This window comes from Tenrec ecaudatus, chromosome 15 (assembly GCF_050624435.1).
Source record: "Tenrec ecaudatus isolate mTenEca1 chromosome 15, mTenEca1.hap1, whole genome shotgun sequence".
Classification (NCBI taxonomy): Eukaryota; Metazoa; Chordata; class Mammalia; order Afrosoricida; family Tenrecidae; genus Tenrec; species Tenrec ecaudatus.
In genome coordinates this window covers 44,794,431-44,811,943 of record NC_134544.1, presented here as the reverse complement: position 1 = coordinate 44,811,943, position 17,513 = coordinate 44,794,431, and the positions used below count along the sequence as shown (strand labels likewise).

General features: G+C 40.0%; 1 protein-coding gene across 1 annotated transcript in view; it reads left to right on the top strand.

Moving 5' to 3' along the window:
* Positions 1-8,387: 8,387 nt before the first annotated feature.
* Positions 8,388-17,513, top strand: part of DSG4 (desmoglein 4) — a 31,521-nt gene continuing 22,395 nt past the window's right edge. Inside the window, exons 1-6 of the mRNA XM_075533241.1 lie at positions 8,388-8,631; positions 8,789-8,814; positions 12,579-12,614; positions 14,053-14,184; positions 16,342-16,497; positions 16,808-16,952. Coding sequence (XP_075389356.1) covers positions 8,388-8,631; positions 8,789-8,814; positions 12,579-12,614; positions 14,053-14,184; positions 16,342-16,497; positions 16,808-16,952 — 739 coding nt within the window. The remainder of the gene's footprint in view (positions 8,632-8,788; positions 8,815-12,578; positions 12,615-14,052; positions 14,185-16,341; positions 16,498-16,807; positions 16,953-17,513) is intronic.

Here is a 17,513-nt window from a genome sequence, read left to right as displayed (position 1 = left end):
GGGATTAAAGCACTCAGCTGCTAATTGGAAGGTCAATGTTTCAAAAGGACTAGCTGCTCTGCAAGAGAAATTTATGCCCGCCTGCTTCCAGGAATGTGCCTTGAAAACACTATGGGGCAGGCTGCCTCCATCCTATAAGGTTGCTGTGCCTTGAGATCAACTTGATGGCAATATGCTTCATTCTTTTCGTGCCAGCCGGGATATTACTTACTTTCGCCCAGTCCTTAGGTTCCAAAGAAGTAAGGACACTATGCCTAGGAATGTCCCAAGCTGGAAAGAAGTAAGGTGGTTTCTACTCCAGAACTATAGAGCGATAGAGGCATACCAACCAAGATGGTCAAGCCAGTTCCATTCAGAAGCAAAGAAAAGGGGGGAGGGTAGATAGTTTCTTAAAACCATTAAGATAGTTTGTGTTACACTTATAGCCAAAAGAGAGACCAATTCAGTAAAAAATAATTTTAAAAAATAAGAACTGGGGGAAGGAAGGATTGTTGAAAGATTATATGAATTCTTTACTAAGGAAATTAAGGCAAATAAATACCCTATGGTTGACTGCACATCAGTCTCCCAGGAGCATCTACAGAGGTGCTCCAACCTCATTTGGAAAATTATGTCTGCCCTAATCTGAGGCAGGGGGAACTCTACCAGGACTCATCTAAACTTTGGTTCTAAAAGACTGAGGGAAGTCAAGACTGGGGAGCAGCAACAACAGAGCAGGGACCACTCTTGTAGTTTATGCTTCTAAGAATGCCGAAAGGACTCGGGGCCTGACTCTGCCAACGGGCACACAGCCCAGGTGTGGAAGGGAACGGGGGAAGGCTGTCAGAACATTCTATTCTCAGGGTTTGGGCGACTGGTCATTTTAAAGAAATATTTGTTAAAAAAAAAGAAATATTTGTAAGCTGTCAAATATCAGATACCCTATTGTAATGAGGATAACTCAATTGATTTGGTGTGATTCAAGGAGGAGGCAAGAACTCGACTTATATAGTGAATTGCATACAACTCGCTACATTTCTCCAAAGTATCTTCCTACTTTGACTCTGAGAGACTTTTTTGTTTTGTGTTGTGAAAACTGACTTCATACATCCAAATTGTAGAGGCACCTTTAGAGGCCAATAAAATAAGTCTCAAACGTCTCTGCATAGTCAGATTTTATGTTTTAACTAAAGAGTTTATTTCTCTTCTCCTTGATGTTAAAAGAGATTGCCAGGCTATCTTTTTCAGATTCCCAGGTTATGTTTTTGGTAATATTTATTTATTATGCCATGTAATCTTAGTCTTAGGGAACCTTGATAGCACCATGGTTGAGCTTTTGGCTGCAAATCAAAGGTTGGCCGTTTGAATTCACCGTCTGTTGAGCAGGTGAAAAGGCCGAGCCGTCTTCTCGCGCACATATGCCAGGCTAGACCACCACCTACGACAGTACAATTCTGTCCATCACCCCTAGTGATGGAGTCACTAGGGGAAGGAAGCCACTGCCTGCAACAGATGACAACAAAATGATTTGTTCTTTTGACACTTAATTTCTCTTTATTCTCTGAGGATATGAACATGTTTGTTTTACATTTCATATAGTCAAAGACTGTAGGTTTCTTATGAGTTTCTGATAGATGTCTTAAACTATCGGTGATGAATCATTGCAAATGTGAAGTAGAGCTTTTGAGCATGTTTCAGTATTTAAACAAATGCAGGTAATATTTAAGTTGAACGAACATAATATTAAAGATGTAGAAAGCAAGCATGTCTACTTGTTTTTAAGTTCCTGAACTTGAACTCTTCATTAACTAATCAAAGACTCTCTGGGGCATTATTGCAGCTTACATTAATGAGGGTGTGGCAAACTCTTACAGATTAATGGGTACTTTGGGTCATTTATCTCTAAACCACAAAGAGTGCTTTCAACAAGGTTTGACTTACTTAGCTAATAAAAAGTACAGAAAACTGTAGGTAGCAGGAGGGCATTTTATTGTATCACACAGTTCCCTGGGCATTTCCTTCTAAGGTAGTTCCTCATGTTCTACTGTAAAACAGAGCAGGGTTTGGTACAAGCATCATGGACTGAGGCTTGGTGACCACTGACTTGAGTCACAGGACACAAGGAATGTGTACCTTTGACCAAAGCCCTCAACTTCTCAAGGTCTCTTAATTCTCCATCTGAGAATGAATGGTTAGACATAATGGTGCCTTCCTGTACTGTAGAAACTCTATGATTCCATAATCATCTGCTCAGCAGTTACACAGTACAAGTTTGTGTCTGGCTCAGGAATATTATTTTCATACCCTTGCTTGGAGAATCTAAAGATTTGGGTAATGCGATAGAGTCTACTCATTTCGTTAGGAAAGAATGCCTCCAAGCAGCTTTAAAAGGCCCATGTTTATTTTTTTATATTTTTAAAGTTTTTGAAATTTAATTTGTAACTGCCCAAGAATGTCAAAAGGCCCATGTTTTATGGAGTCAGAATAGTCACGCAACTTTGATCACTTGAGAAATCTTGTCCACATATGGAACCATTTTTGCTGTGTATAAGCTGCCAATCCTTCAATTAAATACTCTGAATTTCAGAAAGTTAAAAAAATGCTTAGGCATATAAATGTTGTGCCATTGCAAGTTCCAAACCAGTATAAAGTTTTTAAATGTATAAAAAATTAACTTAACCACTTACCAATTTACTTTTCACATATCAATATGTTAATTCTGGCATGTATAATAGAAATTTGCTTTCCATTCATTTTTTTAATCATTTTATTGGGGGCTCGTACAACTTTTTTTTTACATTTTATTAGGGGCTCATACAACTCTTATCACAATCCATACATATACATACATCAATTGTATAAAGTACATCCGTACATTCTTTGCCCTAATCATTTTCAAAGCATTTGCTCTCCACTTAAGCCCTTTGCATCAGGTCCTCGTTTTTTTTTCCCTCCCTCCCTGCTCCCCGCTCCCGCATGAGCCCTTGATAATTTATAGATTGTTATTTTGTCGTATCTTGCCCTATCCGGAGTCTCCCTCCACCCCCTTCTCTGCCGTCACATGTGGATCCTTGTAATCGGTTCCGCCTTTCCAACCCACTCACCCTCTACTCTCCCAGCATAGCCCCTCACACCCCTGGTCCTGAAGGTATTATCCACTCTGGATTCCCTGTGCCTCCAGCCCCCATATGCACCGGTGTACAACCTCTGCCCTATCCAGTCCTGCAAGGTAGAATTCGGATCATGGTAGTTGGGGGGAGGAAGCATCCAGGATCTGCGGGGAAGCTGTGTTCTTCATCGGTACTACATTGCACCCTGACTGACCCATCTCCTCTCCTAAACCCCTCTGTGAGGGGATCTCCAGTGACTAACAAATGGGCTTTGGGTCTCCACTCTGCACTTCCCCCTTCATTCACTATGGTATATATATATATATATATATATATATATATATATATATATATATATATATATATATATATATATATATAGCATGATGCCTTATACCTGGTCCCTATGGGCAATTTCTACAAGTATAGACTGATGGATAAACAAAACCCACCTTATCTAATTGGACTTTTAATTTGTACTAAGAAAAACACATTGGATAGCAGAAAGCTTAGTATCCATACTACTTGTTATAGAAGTCATTGATCTCATCATACCAAGATTTCATATAGGTGGAAGCAAATCTTAATTCTAGTATTTTAATGTATAAATGGCTGGGTGATTGCAAAATGTATTTTAAGCCAAATAGACACATTTACAGTTTTGTCTTCAAACCTCTGCAAAGCTCCGATTAAGAACTTTGCCTAAAAAAAATTTTAGAACCCAAGAGAGGTCTAAAACTATTACTAAATCATGGTGTGTAACTTTATTATCATTTTCTCAATAATATCTACCTGTAGAGGTGTAGGATTTTAAATATATATATATATGTCCTAAAATACATCATGATTTGATGCTTCTCAATTTTTAAAAGATACATCTCAGTTTTAGAAATTTGGGGGGGGGGGGGTCCTGAATACATAGGTATATGACTTCTTTCTCACCCGTAACTATCCAGGGAGTGTTCTAACAAATATGTGGGGTTGTAAGTCAAGTAAGACATGGGAAAGAGGAGTCTGAAAGGTCATTAAAAATAACTAGGTTTACTATGTTCACAGTTCCCAGAAACAAGGAAGTACAAAACGCCACACTGCCAGGCTCCACTGGGTTTGTACTGGGCGGGAAGAGGATGGGGTTCAGAGGAGTTAACAACAGTTTGGAATGATAGAAGAAGGCTTATACGTGGCAAACGGATTGGGACTACCTGGGCTATGAAGGCATCCTGAGAGTTGGGCATTTTCATTAATCCCTGGGTGCCAAGGGGGCCTAGGGACTCTCCTGAGTTCCTGGTTCCCTATCATTGGGTGAATAATGACGTTGGAGCCTAGCAACCTGACAAAAGGAGTGACTAGAGAGTGGTCTCCATCCGCTGTTTGAAAAGGGCAGTAGATCAGCCTCCAGACAGGACTTCAAAACTGGGTCAGGAGAGCACTTGATGCCACGGGCATTGCAGGAAGGAGATGCTACTAGAACAAGGACCCCTTGTTTGAGTCACAGCGTGGTTTCCCCTTCCCTTTCCCAAGCGGAATTCCCCACTCAGGGACCGCAGCTCTGATGATAGGGCGTGTGGAAGGAGTGACGGAGAGAAACCGGCAGGGACGGCTTGCATGAGAAATGCCTGCCTTTCCTTTCTGTGCAGAAAATTATAAGGCTGAACTAAAATGCCATTCATGATAGACCTTCAATTATAAACAAAAAAGCAGTATAATTAGTCTTGAACCTGGCACCTCTGCCATACCCCGATGAGGGTGGCATTTGCTTCACTCAATTATTTTTATAAGTATTTTTCAGCAGAGACCTGCTTATTAATAAGTTGGTCCTAGAGGTGCAAATGGCTTCAAAACTGACATCAAAAAGGTAAGTTGTTTGAGAATGATGAGGGTAACAAATTTGCTTTATACAATGGATGGATGGATGGATTATGATGAGCCCCCAATGAAATGATTTTTTTTTAAAAAGGTAAGTTGTAAAGAAGAAACGTCAGCTTGTTCAGTAGCTAATACTTTAAATACTGTCCACCTGTGAGAAACTAAGGAGAATTCTAACATTGCAAAAGGCATACCATAACTTAGATTCCATATGCTTCATTTAAGAGCATCACATTCTTTCTCAGAGCAAGGATTTAAAGAGAAAACAAGGCTCAAAATATTTCAGCAACTCCCTAAAGGTTACATGGAAATAGAGTATCAAACACCTAGTATCTCGCGTAGCACATACACTTCATGATCTGTAGGAATGGAGAGAGAGAGAACAGAGCCTGTCACATATTTATGAATGAATCTATGTATTTAGTTTCTAACTCGTCTTTCTTACCCCATCACGTCACTATATAATTCCTGCTTACACATTGACATGGTTGTAATTATTGGCTGCTGCTGAGGCAGCTCCCACGCAGAATGACCTGTGTACAACAGAACAAAACACTGCCCGCCCCATGCCAGCCTCACCATTGTTCTTGTTTGAGCGCATTATCACAACCGCTGTATCCATCTGTGTTTACGAGGGTGTTCAGGATGTCTTGCCCAGAGACTAGTCTCTCCTGATGACGTCTCAGAGCATGTGAGACAATGCTTCCCCATCCTCCCTTCTTTCTCTCTTTCTTTCTTTCTTTCTTTTTTTTGTATTACCCATCCTCCCTTCTAAAGAGCATTCTGTCTGTATGTTCAGGACACTACACATCTCTCCAGGCTATTTTTGCTCCCTCACAAGCACATTTATCTAACTCCCCTTGGCTAGTACTCTCCATTCCGGTGGCTGGGTTAGCCACTTGCATTTTGTATGGCTGTCTTCCACCTAGACTCTCATACCAAGTCACAGAACCCAGTGAGGGCTGGCCCACCGTGTGCTCTCATAAGTAAATTTGATGGACAACCGGTTTCTAAGTTGACCATGCAGCTATTCTTCACAGCTCACGTAAGGTTCAGACAGTTGGGCTACTTCGTCCAATTTGTGGGAAGATTGTATTTCTTCCCAAACACTCATTCATTGGTGTTTCTTGGACCGTGAAGTGCTTCCTGGCAATATTTAATATATCTTGGATCCAGGGATTCAAATGAAAAAGAAAAGCCTTTTCCTTACCTACAGAGTTCCTTCAGGGGGATCTGCATATAAAGTGAGGCATTTGAGAGGGCCTGGGGTTTGTCGCCCTCCTGTCAGCTCAGAACGCTGAGTTATAAGTGGAAATGTCACAAAGGTGTCTTCAGAGGCCCCATCTGCTTAATCTAAGTTCTGCTAGAGAACAAAGCCCTGCTGGTCTGACAGGGCCACGGCCATGGTCTTCAAAACAAAATGTGTTGAGTATGATAAAATGACATGCAGTTTAGGCTCAAGAATCCCTAGGGTTCTCTTCAGTCTGAGAGCAACCATTTAGAAGTCATGAACAAGGTCAAGAGAACTTAGCACACACATATATACACATACACACAAAGAGAGAGAACTTATATAGATAGGCCTTATATATATAAAGAGAGAGACAAAGAGCACACTGGGAGCACAGTCAGTTAAGCATTGGGCTTCTAACCGCACGAGGTCAGCAGTTCAAGCCCACCAGCAGCTCTGGTGTGACCGTCTGCTTCTGTAAAGGTTTACAGTTTTGGAAATCTCAAAGAACAGCTTTATGCTGTCCTACGAAGTCACTATAACTTGGAAGTGTCTTGGTAGCTGGACAGAGGTGGTATTTTGCAAATCGATCTGGGTATACGAAGCTGATTTTTCTCTGCCAACTCTCATTTTAAAGGGAAAATAATCCCTCTCCCCTGGCAGATACACTTTGCTACACGACAATACCACAGAGGGCCCACTGCTGCTGTGTCAGCTCCTACAGGACAGGGTATAACTGCCCCGGGGGGATTCTAGGAGGGGAACTCTTCCGAGGAGTAGAAAGTCTTGTCTTGGCCCCCAGGAGCAGCTAGTGACTTCAAACTGCTGATCTGGAGACCAAGAGCCTAACAGGCAATCACTGTGCCGCTGGTCCTCCTGTGAGAATTTTCAGAGTCTTGCAATAACAGACATTTTAATTAAAGAGAATGCCCACGCTTATGCAGAGTTTTGTTATAGAGAAGTTTGGTACACTGTTGAATAAAAGCAGAAAAATGCTTTTAAAGGAATATAAAGTTAAAAAATATGTTTCAGTAGAATGACTTATTGACTGGCCATTGGACATTAGAGTTCAAGAGAAAAAACTAAAACTCCTTGTTGTTTAAGAGGAACTATTCATCTTTATTTTAATTTAATCGATAGCATTGTGTATCATGGCTATGCTATTTAGAGTCTGTTGGCTGCATTTAAAAGTTATGTCACAGGGTTTTTTTAGGTACCAATATTTACAGAATTCTAAAATGTCATCCTCTGAAACATCATATATTCATTATGGCACTTTTTTAGACATCACTATGGAAAAATGGAGAAAGCACATAGTTGCACAAAAAAAATTTTTAGGTTTACATGAGTAAACATTTGTAAGACCCCTATCAAATAGTATTAGGGGTAATCAGGAGAAACGGCTGTATTTCTCATTCCTCGTGGCTACCATTATATGAAGTACAAGCTAAATCATAACCAGGAATGAAATAAGATCAAATGATACAAAAGAAGTGGTAGGGACTGAGCTGATAACTCAGTCGGTAGAACGGTGACTTGGGCCCACTTTCATGTCGCTGAGTAGACATAATACTGTCTTACACGCCATTTGCGAGCAGAGAGAAATCAGGATGAGAATGTTTATACCACTAATACCTGGAAATGACTGACACATTCTCTGGTAGAACAGAACCCCAGCTAGGACTCACTATAATTTGAGGTTAAAATTGTTATTGCATTGATTATAGCTTTGAGATTCTGCAGCTACACTTGTCCTTACTGATTGTGGGTGGGTAAGCAACACAGTGCAACCATTTGTGATTCTCTGTCAGATTTTGGGTAATTTGACACTGTATAGGTAATACATAGTTGGTGCCCTGGTAGGGTAGTGGTTACCAGTTCAGCTGTGATCTGAAGAGTAGGCAGTTGAAAACCACCAGCAGTTCCAAAAAGAACAATGGGGCTTTCTATTCTCTTAAAAAGGCATAGTCTTGGAAACCCACAGGGGCAGTTCTACCCTGTCCTACAGGTTTGCTATGAGTTGGTTTGATGGCAGTGAGTGTTAAGACATCACAGAACCTGAACATAAGTGCTGAAGTAGCCCTGGAAAAAGAGAGAATGGAAACATTATGAAATAAGTGATGGGATGTACAGATGGTAGTAACTCCTAGGGGAAAAAGAACTAGATGATTCTGGAGGATCAGGCACGGCATTCTGGGAGAATGGAAATACTATTACTAGAAGCAGAGAATTCAGCAAAAGGCTTGCATGTTTTATTTGACGACTCAAGTCAAATGATGACTCAGGGATTTCATTTGTTTAATTTCAATGTGCTTTTAAATTTGGGGATAGATATAAAGGATGAAGAAGTGAAGTTGGTCCAAACAAGACTGTTATTTGATGTAGAAGGAAGTGAAGCTATTAAAGGAAATAGGGTCATGAAAAGAAGTGTGACGGACAGAACACGTACTCTGGTGGCTATTTGCTGACATAGACAGAGGGTCAGAAGACAGATCTCTAAAGCAAGGACTCTGCCAGGCCGAGGCTCAGGAGAGATTGAGAGACCAGGCTGGGGGTGCAGAGCGGATTCTGTCAGTAGGAGAAGGGTAAGAAAAGGGACAAGGGCAAGAAGTGTTGGTGGTGATGATGGTAGTGGTGTGTAGTTGTGGCAGAAGTTGGTGATGAACCAAGGTTCCGAAAGAAGAGATTAGATACGGTAGTGGAAGTGAAGTAGCGAGAAAGGAGACTGAATGGTATGATTGGCCAAAGAGGGAAGATCTAATTGTTTGAATGTAGTAGTACGGCGAAGGCACACAGGAACCAAAAAGGTCATGGCATCCTCCAGTAAGCAGGTAACATGCTGCTTTCGAGAAGGTAGAAATAATCTTTATTCAACTTTTAACATGCAAGGAGGTCAAAGAAATGTGAGGCTGATGCTACGCTCGAGGTTCCCCGGCGGCACAGTTGGTCAGCCCTTGACCAAATGGACATGTTGGCTGTTTGACTCAGCGGCCCCTGCTCCCCGGTGGAAGATGGGGGTGTCTGTCTCCATCAGTGTTGCTGGTGTTGTGAAGGGTCCTCAAGTCAGTTCTAACTCCTCTCCACAACAGAACCAGCCACTGCTCAGGCTTGTACCACTCTCACGACTGCTGTCAGGGCTGAGCCCATGGCTGCGGTCACCCGGTCAGTCCATCTGGTCCAGGGGCTCCCTCTTTGTCCTTGCCCTTCCACTTTGCCAAGCATGGCGTCTCTCTCCGGGGACCGGCCTCTCCTCATAACCCGACCAAGGTATATAGATGCATCTTGCTGCCTGTGCTTCCTTAACCCACATTCGTTTGTTTGGGTCGGTCCACGGCACCCTCAGTATCCTTGAAGCACTCTCATTCAAATGCACCGACTCTTTGCCAGTCTTTCTTATCCAATGTCTACCTTTCGCCTGCATATGAGGTGATGGAAATGCCCTGACTAAGGGCAAGTGTCCATTAGTTCTCTTCCACACTTTAAAGATGTCTCATGAGGCAGATTTACTCCATGCAATGCGTCCTTTGATTTCTTGGCTGCTGCTGCCAGGACCACCGATGGTGAATCCAAGCAAGATGAAATCTTTGATAACTTCCATCTTTTCTCCATGTATCATGGTGTCACCTATATGGGAATCTGTGTGTGGCAGGTCCACTCTGTCGTTTAGGGTTAGTGTGATTTGGAATCACCTCAATGGCAACAGGTCTGATGGGGATCGAAGGGTTAGTTATTTCATGACATATGTTTCATAAGTAATAGCTTACTATGTTTTAGGTGAAAGTTCACATACCAAATTAGATTTCCCCTTTACAATTTTTAAACACATTGTTCTGTGTATTGGTGACAATTTTTATAAGATATCAGCATTATCGTCACCTTACTTATCTTCTGTTACACAATTTCCAGTGATTAAATCTCTTTCCCTCTTTGCTTTTTGGTAAAGGTTGACCATTTTGCCTCTCATAGTTAGTTGTTTAAGGATTATTATATTACTCATGGGTGATATTTAGTTTATAAACTGATCTATTATTCGGCTGAATGGTGACCAGGAGAAAGAGTTTTGATTCCAAAGCTGTGTATATGTTAATGACTATGTCCAAATAGCCAATTTAAAAGCAAAGGAAGGAGGGTTTATGGGGAAAGTAGACAGAGGAGACAAAAAGAACAAGCCAGGGGAAAGGAGGACAAATCATAATCACACGGGGGGGGCGGTACATGAAAGATTAGAAATGGCAGAATCAAAATTACAGGTACAGGAGATCATTAGACCTGATAATACGGAGGATTATTTCTTGGTCTTCTTCACTGGAGCAGGTTGTTCATCAAGCCTCCCTGCCCTCATATTCAGCTTTGTGCTTTTCTTTCTTCCCTCCCCCACTCCCCTTGTCCTCTTTGTTATTCTCTTCCTCTGGTTCCAGTCACTCTCACAGGCATTGCTGAAAGCAGAGTCCAAACTCCTTAGTGCCATACACAAAGCACTTCATGATCTGACACTGCAAACTTTGTCTCCACGGCTCTTCACGATTGCCTCCACCTTTCATGTCACACGATTACTCACTCCTCCCGGGTGATCTATCAAGTGCCTTTACATCTCCGTACAGGTTTGACTCTGGTGGAAACGTCTTTCCCCATCAATGGTTTCTCTCAAAACAAACTCACCCTGCAAAATCCTTCCAAACCCCTCCTCTTCTTGGAGGTCGCACAAAATTAACTTTGACCATTTGAGTTATCTGCCCACCTTTTCCATTGTATGCACTGTTACCTCAGTTATCCCAACCTAACATGCTTTAAAGTTATGTGTTTATCTTCCCTAATAGTTTAAAAGCCTCTACTGTTGATTTTTAGTACCCACATTTTCCACAGAGGTCACACACAAATATATATGTATAAACTTTGGTGTCAGTCCACAAAAGATAGGCAGGATAAGCAATCCCAAGGAGACAGTGACTCGACTGGTAGTTCCAGAGCAAGTGGGGGTGGGGGACAGTACGGGAGGGAAGGAGGTGGGGAGGGCAGCATGAGCCATTCATGGCATGGACAAGGGAATAATAAGGGTTCTAAAATAGGTGGCAAGGAGGGTGTAGCGCTTCAGGTCATGTTTGATCAATAGAAATGTTTCCAAGAGAAATTACTGAGATGTGAATGATGGGTAAGCATGATAATGAGGCAGGAATAAAAAAGAATATATATAGCGAGAGATGCATATATGTAAAGATAGGTGATTTGTGTGTTTGTGTATGTGTGTGTGTGTGTGTGTAAATACAAGAAGGAAGCAGATGGGCTTGGGACCTATACTTAACTCTTACCTCAGGACAAAAACAGTTTATTCTTATAATGTGGCACGACATGTAGATTGCTCACCTTCCCTACATGAACACTGAAGACAAATGGGTGCATAAACCAGTGTGGTGAAGAAAGCGGATGGTGTTCATCTATTAAAAGATATAGCACCTGGGGTCTTAAACGCTTGAAGATAAGCAAGTGGTCATCTATCAGGGAAGCAACAAAGCCCACATTGAAGAAGCACCCAGCCTGTGTGATCATGAGATATCGATGGGATTAGGTATCAGGTCAAAAATAAGCAACCAAATTCTGTGAAGGAGGGTGGATATAGTGGAGACCCAAAACCCACCTGTTGAATAATTAGTCCTCACAGAAGGGCCAAAAGGAAGGGATGAAATATCCAGGGTGCAGAATAGCACTGATGAAACATGTAACTATCCTCCAGTTCTTTAACATTTCTTCCCCTGCTATTATGGTTTCAGTTCTACCTCATTAACCTTGTTAGACTTGCATATGGTCATTGGTAAATTTCAATTCTTGAAAACCAATATAGGTAACCCCACAGAAAAAGTAGTAAGAGTAGCGGTTTCCTGAGGGTACAGGAAAAGAGGGGGCAGAGGGAGAGAAGGGGGAGCTGATAGCAATGATCACTGTATAACCTCACCCGTGGGGAACCAACAACAGGATTATAGGAGAATGGATATATTAGACAGTGTAAGATATGGCTCTCTCATAGACAGATAGATAGATAGATAGATAGATAGATAGATAGATAGATAGATAGATAGATAGATTGATCGATAGATAGATAGATAGATGGATGGATATGAATATAGATATACATAGATATAAAATAATAATAAGGGTTGGGGAGGGGATCAAGAGGAGCAGATATCAAGGAGCTCAAGATGAAGGAGAATGTTTTGAAACTGACTGTGGTATCAAGTATACAATACTGTTTGATGTGACGGAACTATGGAATGTTACAATATCTGTAAGAACTCCCCAAAAAATGATTTAAAAAAGAAATCAATAAGTCACATAGTAGATGTCTCTAAGTTCCTTTTGAATTATGAAAATGCATGCTAATTCTGTGCTTTCTTTAACAGGTGGTGCTAGAAGTTAACAGTGAATTTATTGTTGAGGTAATGTTTAATAAAATTATTTTCTAAACGAAAAAGTTAATTTTGTAATGCATTATATATCAAGATTCAGAATGCTTGCACCATAGTCATTCAGATAAAAGTTAGAGAAATAACCTCTACTCAACTAAAATAGTAATAGTAAGACTTCCAGACCTCTAATTCCCCTGCTTGTTCAGCAGTTTTTGACAATTTCATCTTTTAGCAACTCCTACATCTCCAGGTATCCTAGCCGTTTATTTATATGTGTCCCAACCTATTGCAAAGCAAAGGAAGCAAGATAAAGCCTTAGAATAAAAAGAAAGCATTTCTTACATTAGTAAGACAGACAATTGATGTTTTATCCAAGAGGGGAAGATAGAAAATCCAAAATATAAAAAATATATATGTGCTCATAATTAAATAGAACAGAGAATCTGGTTCCTATTTTACTAGCATCACAAAAGAAATCTACCAAATGCTTTGGCCGGGCTTTGTTTGTTATTGTTGTTAAACAATCATTATGATCACCTTAAATCATTTGAAAAATCAAATGACTATTGTTGACAAAAGTAGAGCATGTGTGCTGTATTTCAGAAACTTTTATCAAAATAAGGCCTAATATAAATGCTTTGATCCTTCAAGGAGTCGGTTCCATTCACATGGGACCTCTGCACTCCATGGGTGGGTTTTCAATCAAGCCTGCGCTTCAGAATGCTATCAGTGTACTTGATAAGTGCATCAGCACTTACACATACCTGTATGTGATGGCCGTACACGTCTTATCATTTCTAAACTCTTTCATAGTGAAAATTCATAGACAACCTCCAATGACAGCATACAAACCTACCAGGGGAAAAACATATGACCAACAGAGGGCCACATGTGTAACACAGAGACGTCATACCAGTGTCTATGAGATTATTGTAGGCATCATTAATTCAGCTAATAATATTTTATCTTGCAACAATTTATTTGGATTCTAACGCTCTGTGGTGTCCTCATCAAGAGCGCAACTTTTGTTTTGTGTGGCATGTACTCACATGAGATGCCAGCAATCTTTTAAACTCTAGAAGCTGTGAAGTATAGTCATGTCTCAATGAGAAATAAGGTAGGCAAGGCGAAGCTAGTTTAAAGAAGAAAAATTACAACAAATTGCATACTATTATATATATCCTTATCTTTATATATAGCTAATCACATTTGTTTCAACAAAATAAGTAGTTAGAAGTGAAATCATTAAAAATAAAAAAATAGCTAATCTGGGGATGGCAAGGCTACATCTTTCTTCAGTATTAGATTAGTTAAAAGATTTTATTTGGTGAAGTCTAATATAATTGTTTCTTCTGGATATATTCATAATGTTAAATTAATATGGTTATGTACTATAAGAAAAATACTAAAAAATAATAATTAAAAAAAGAAAAATACTAAGACTATAAGAATTTTATTTTTTCTTAAGGTGAAAGAATTAGACATGGAAAATGGTACAACCAAATGGCAAACTGTCAGAAGACAAAAAAGGGAGTGGATCAAGTTTGCAGCAGCTTGTCGAGAAGGAGAAGACAACTCAAAGAGGAATCCAATTGCCAAAGTAAGTGATGAAACAAGGGGGAGTGCCCTAAGTGCAGGGCAGGAAAGCGCACCCTACTCTAGAATGGGGCTAGAAGATGGGGTGTCATCACTTGTTCACGTTGCTGCTGAAGCGTCAACTTGATCATCATGTTCTAAGAGGCTGCTATGGAGCTTGTGATGGGGTTGGAGGGGGTGGGCATATCCTAGAAGTGAAGTATCTATCTCCAATATAACTCTACTTTGTTCATCTATTTGTTTACTATTCGTTATTGTATGTATATGCTATAGGGAGCTTAGATATGTATGCAGATTATTCCTCTGGAAAGCCAAAGCTTTATAAACTGATTAATTCACTCCCAGAAAGTATAAATGTTATCAAAATTTCTTACTAGGTCCTCACATCCAAAAATCTAAGAAACTCTTCACAAAGAATTGCTATTAATAAAGAAATATAGTTAAAAGAAAATGGGTAATAAACAAAGATATGAAAACTTCTTAGACATAATCAAATACGTTGGAGGAATGAGTCTCTGGATTCAGGGGACACCAAAGTCAATCAGTGTAAGAAAGTCCACAAAGACAATGTTCTACACCCTTCTCGGGTGAGTAGTGACTGGAGTCTTAAAGGCTTTTGAGTGTTCATGTAAGGCGCAATGATTAGTCTCTCCCTGCCCAGAAGGAAGAGAAGAAAAATAATTGAATATGCATGGAAACAGATGTGCCAATGGAGTAATGGACCATGCAGACTTCAATCTCCACAACCTGAGACAAGCTTACCACTACCAACTGCCCTGAAACAGATCACATTAGAGAGTCCTGGAGAGAGTGGGAGAAAACATGGAACTATACTCAAACTTCTTTAAATGACCAGACTGACCATTTAGGTAGAAATTGGTAGAACCTCTAAGACTGTGCCCTTTAGTTACCATTCGTTCCACCAGATCAGACTGTTAATCGAGCCTTTGATTTCGAGGTTCTGAAACGATTGTGTAACAGTATGCAAAAGAAAAGGTCTGATTTGTGGCAGACGGGGGACTGGTTTTGTAACATCAGTCCAGGAACAAAGAGATAGTCTCTCTCAGAAGGTCTCAAAATTTTAAAAATCTTTAAAATGTCTATTGTTTCCATGCAGCTCACAGTCATGGTTTATGTTATTCCACTCATAGTATATATTTTATTTAAACATTTTTATTTGGGGGGGTTTCCTGGATTATTGTCTATATAAAAATTATCTTTGGATTAGAATGGAGCTTTGGAAACTTGGCCGCACAACAGTTAAGGACTGCATTACTAATAGAAACGTTAGTAGTTCAAACCCACCCAGTAGCTCTGCAGAAAAGAGACTTGTTTGTTCCCATAGAGATTACAGTTGAAAAACCCTACAAAAAAGTTTGATTCTGTTATCTGAAGTCCCTGTGAACTGGAATTGGCAGCTACAATAAAAACAATGAAAGTCATATTTCCAGATCTTTCTTTAATCATAGGTACTCAAGTAACAAACCATGATACTTAACTGAATGCACTCATCTTCCATTTATAAGTGAAATTTAAAATTTTGAAATTAAATAATTGATGATAAATGAATATAAACTATAAAAAAGTCTAAATGACAGACTTTTGTCATAAAATCTATTTGACAGCGCAATAGGGTGAGTTTGATTAATAAAAATATTACCCATACTTACAAACACTCTATTTCCTTAAGTAATCCACCATTTTAATTGAATCTCAAGTTGAGGTAAGGTAATATGAATATGACATCATTTTTTGAAATAGTATTGGGTGTGATCTCTTCTGTCAAATTCTTTCTCTTCATTCAAGGACATCAGAGAATTAATTATGTATTGTTAGTTAACAACAAATCCAGCATCAAGGAATTGGAATGAGCTACATATAATTTACCTCCTATTTTTCCTACAGTAACCCTATGAGACATTATAGCACAATTCTAACTCAGAAAGATTATGTAAATACTATCATGGCCATTTTAAGTTGGTGGTTGGTGGAGTTAAGCAAATTTTCCAAGGTCACCTAATGACTAAATCATGCTGTTTGGTTTCTATTCCAAGTGCATGGGGCTATGATGAGGTGCACACTTTACAAAGCCACTACCCTACCATCTAACATTCGTGGTGGGCTGGAAATCAGGTACCAATCATAGCCATTTTCCATGCAGATTCGATCAGACTGTGAAGTTAACCAGAAGATTACATATCGCATCTCTGGGGTGGGGATCGACCGACCACCTTATGGAGTATTCACCATTAATCCACGGACTGGGGAAATTAACATCACTTCAGTGGTGGACAGAGAGATAACTCCAATTTTTTTGGTGAGTCGCAGAAGTATATTTTAATGTATTCATATTAGTGTTCTTCCTTTTAAAAATATATGTCTCAGGAGAAATACTTGGTTTGTATAAAACCAAACAAAACCTTGGAGGAATGGATAGAATGTGGATGTGTAAGATTTGGTACACGAGGTGGGCATGTCTGTGAATGGTTTGGTCAAATCTAAATTACTAGATGGGAATAGAGTCAGGTTTACAGAAAATGTGTCTGCATTTTCCCTTCTGTATTTCAAGCATGTTACTTCATTTCTGTTGGCTGAGAAAGACAATTTCCCCCCCTAACTTCCCACAGATCTACTGCCGGGCTTTAAATTCACGGGGTGAAGACTTAGAAAGACCTCTTGAACTTAGAGTCAAAGTGATGGACATAAATGACAATCCACCAGTCTTTACCCAAAATATCTACACAGCCAGTATTGAAGAAAACTGCGATGCGAGTAAGTCCGATGGCAATCATGCCAACCACTGCTAGGATGAGCGATGACTGAGGCCTCACTGGCTCCTTGTTTGAGCCCCTCCTTCGAGGGCAGTTTCTGAACAAGCATCATTAGTCGCGCTTCTTTCGGTTTGCAGGGTATCCCTGGTGCTCTGTACTAACATTCTTAAAATGATCTTTATTACTTGAAGCCTGGCTAGAAAGCAAAGAAACCCAGGGACCGATTCCACCTGGAAAGCATGTCATGTGGGCTGGTGTTCTGGGGTGTGGCGTAGGTTGCCTAGTTTTTGTTCCTATAAGTAATGGAAAGCCTTTTCCTGTGAAGACAGAGACAACTTCTTTTCATTAATTATGTACGCGTGGCTGTTGAGTGAAGTGGTGTTATTCTACAACGCTCTCTGGATACATGGAAATAATGAATATAGATGCTCAATAAACAATTGCAATGCTACATTTTCTTAAACTGTATCTTATCTTAAGCCTTTTTTGTTAATATCCATAGCAAGACCTTGCCAAAAGCAAACTGACAATATTGGTTTTCCTTGGCTTTATGTTGATACAG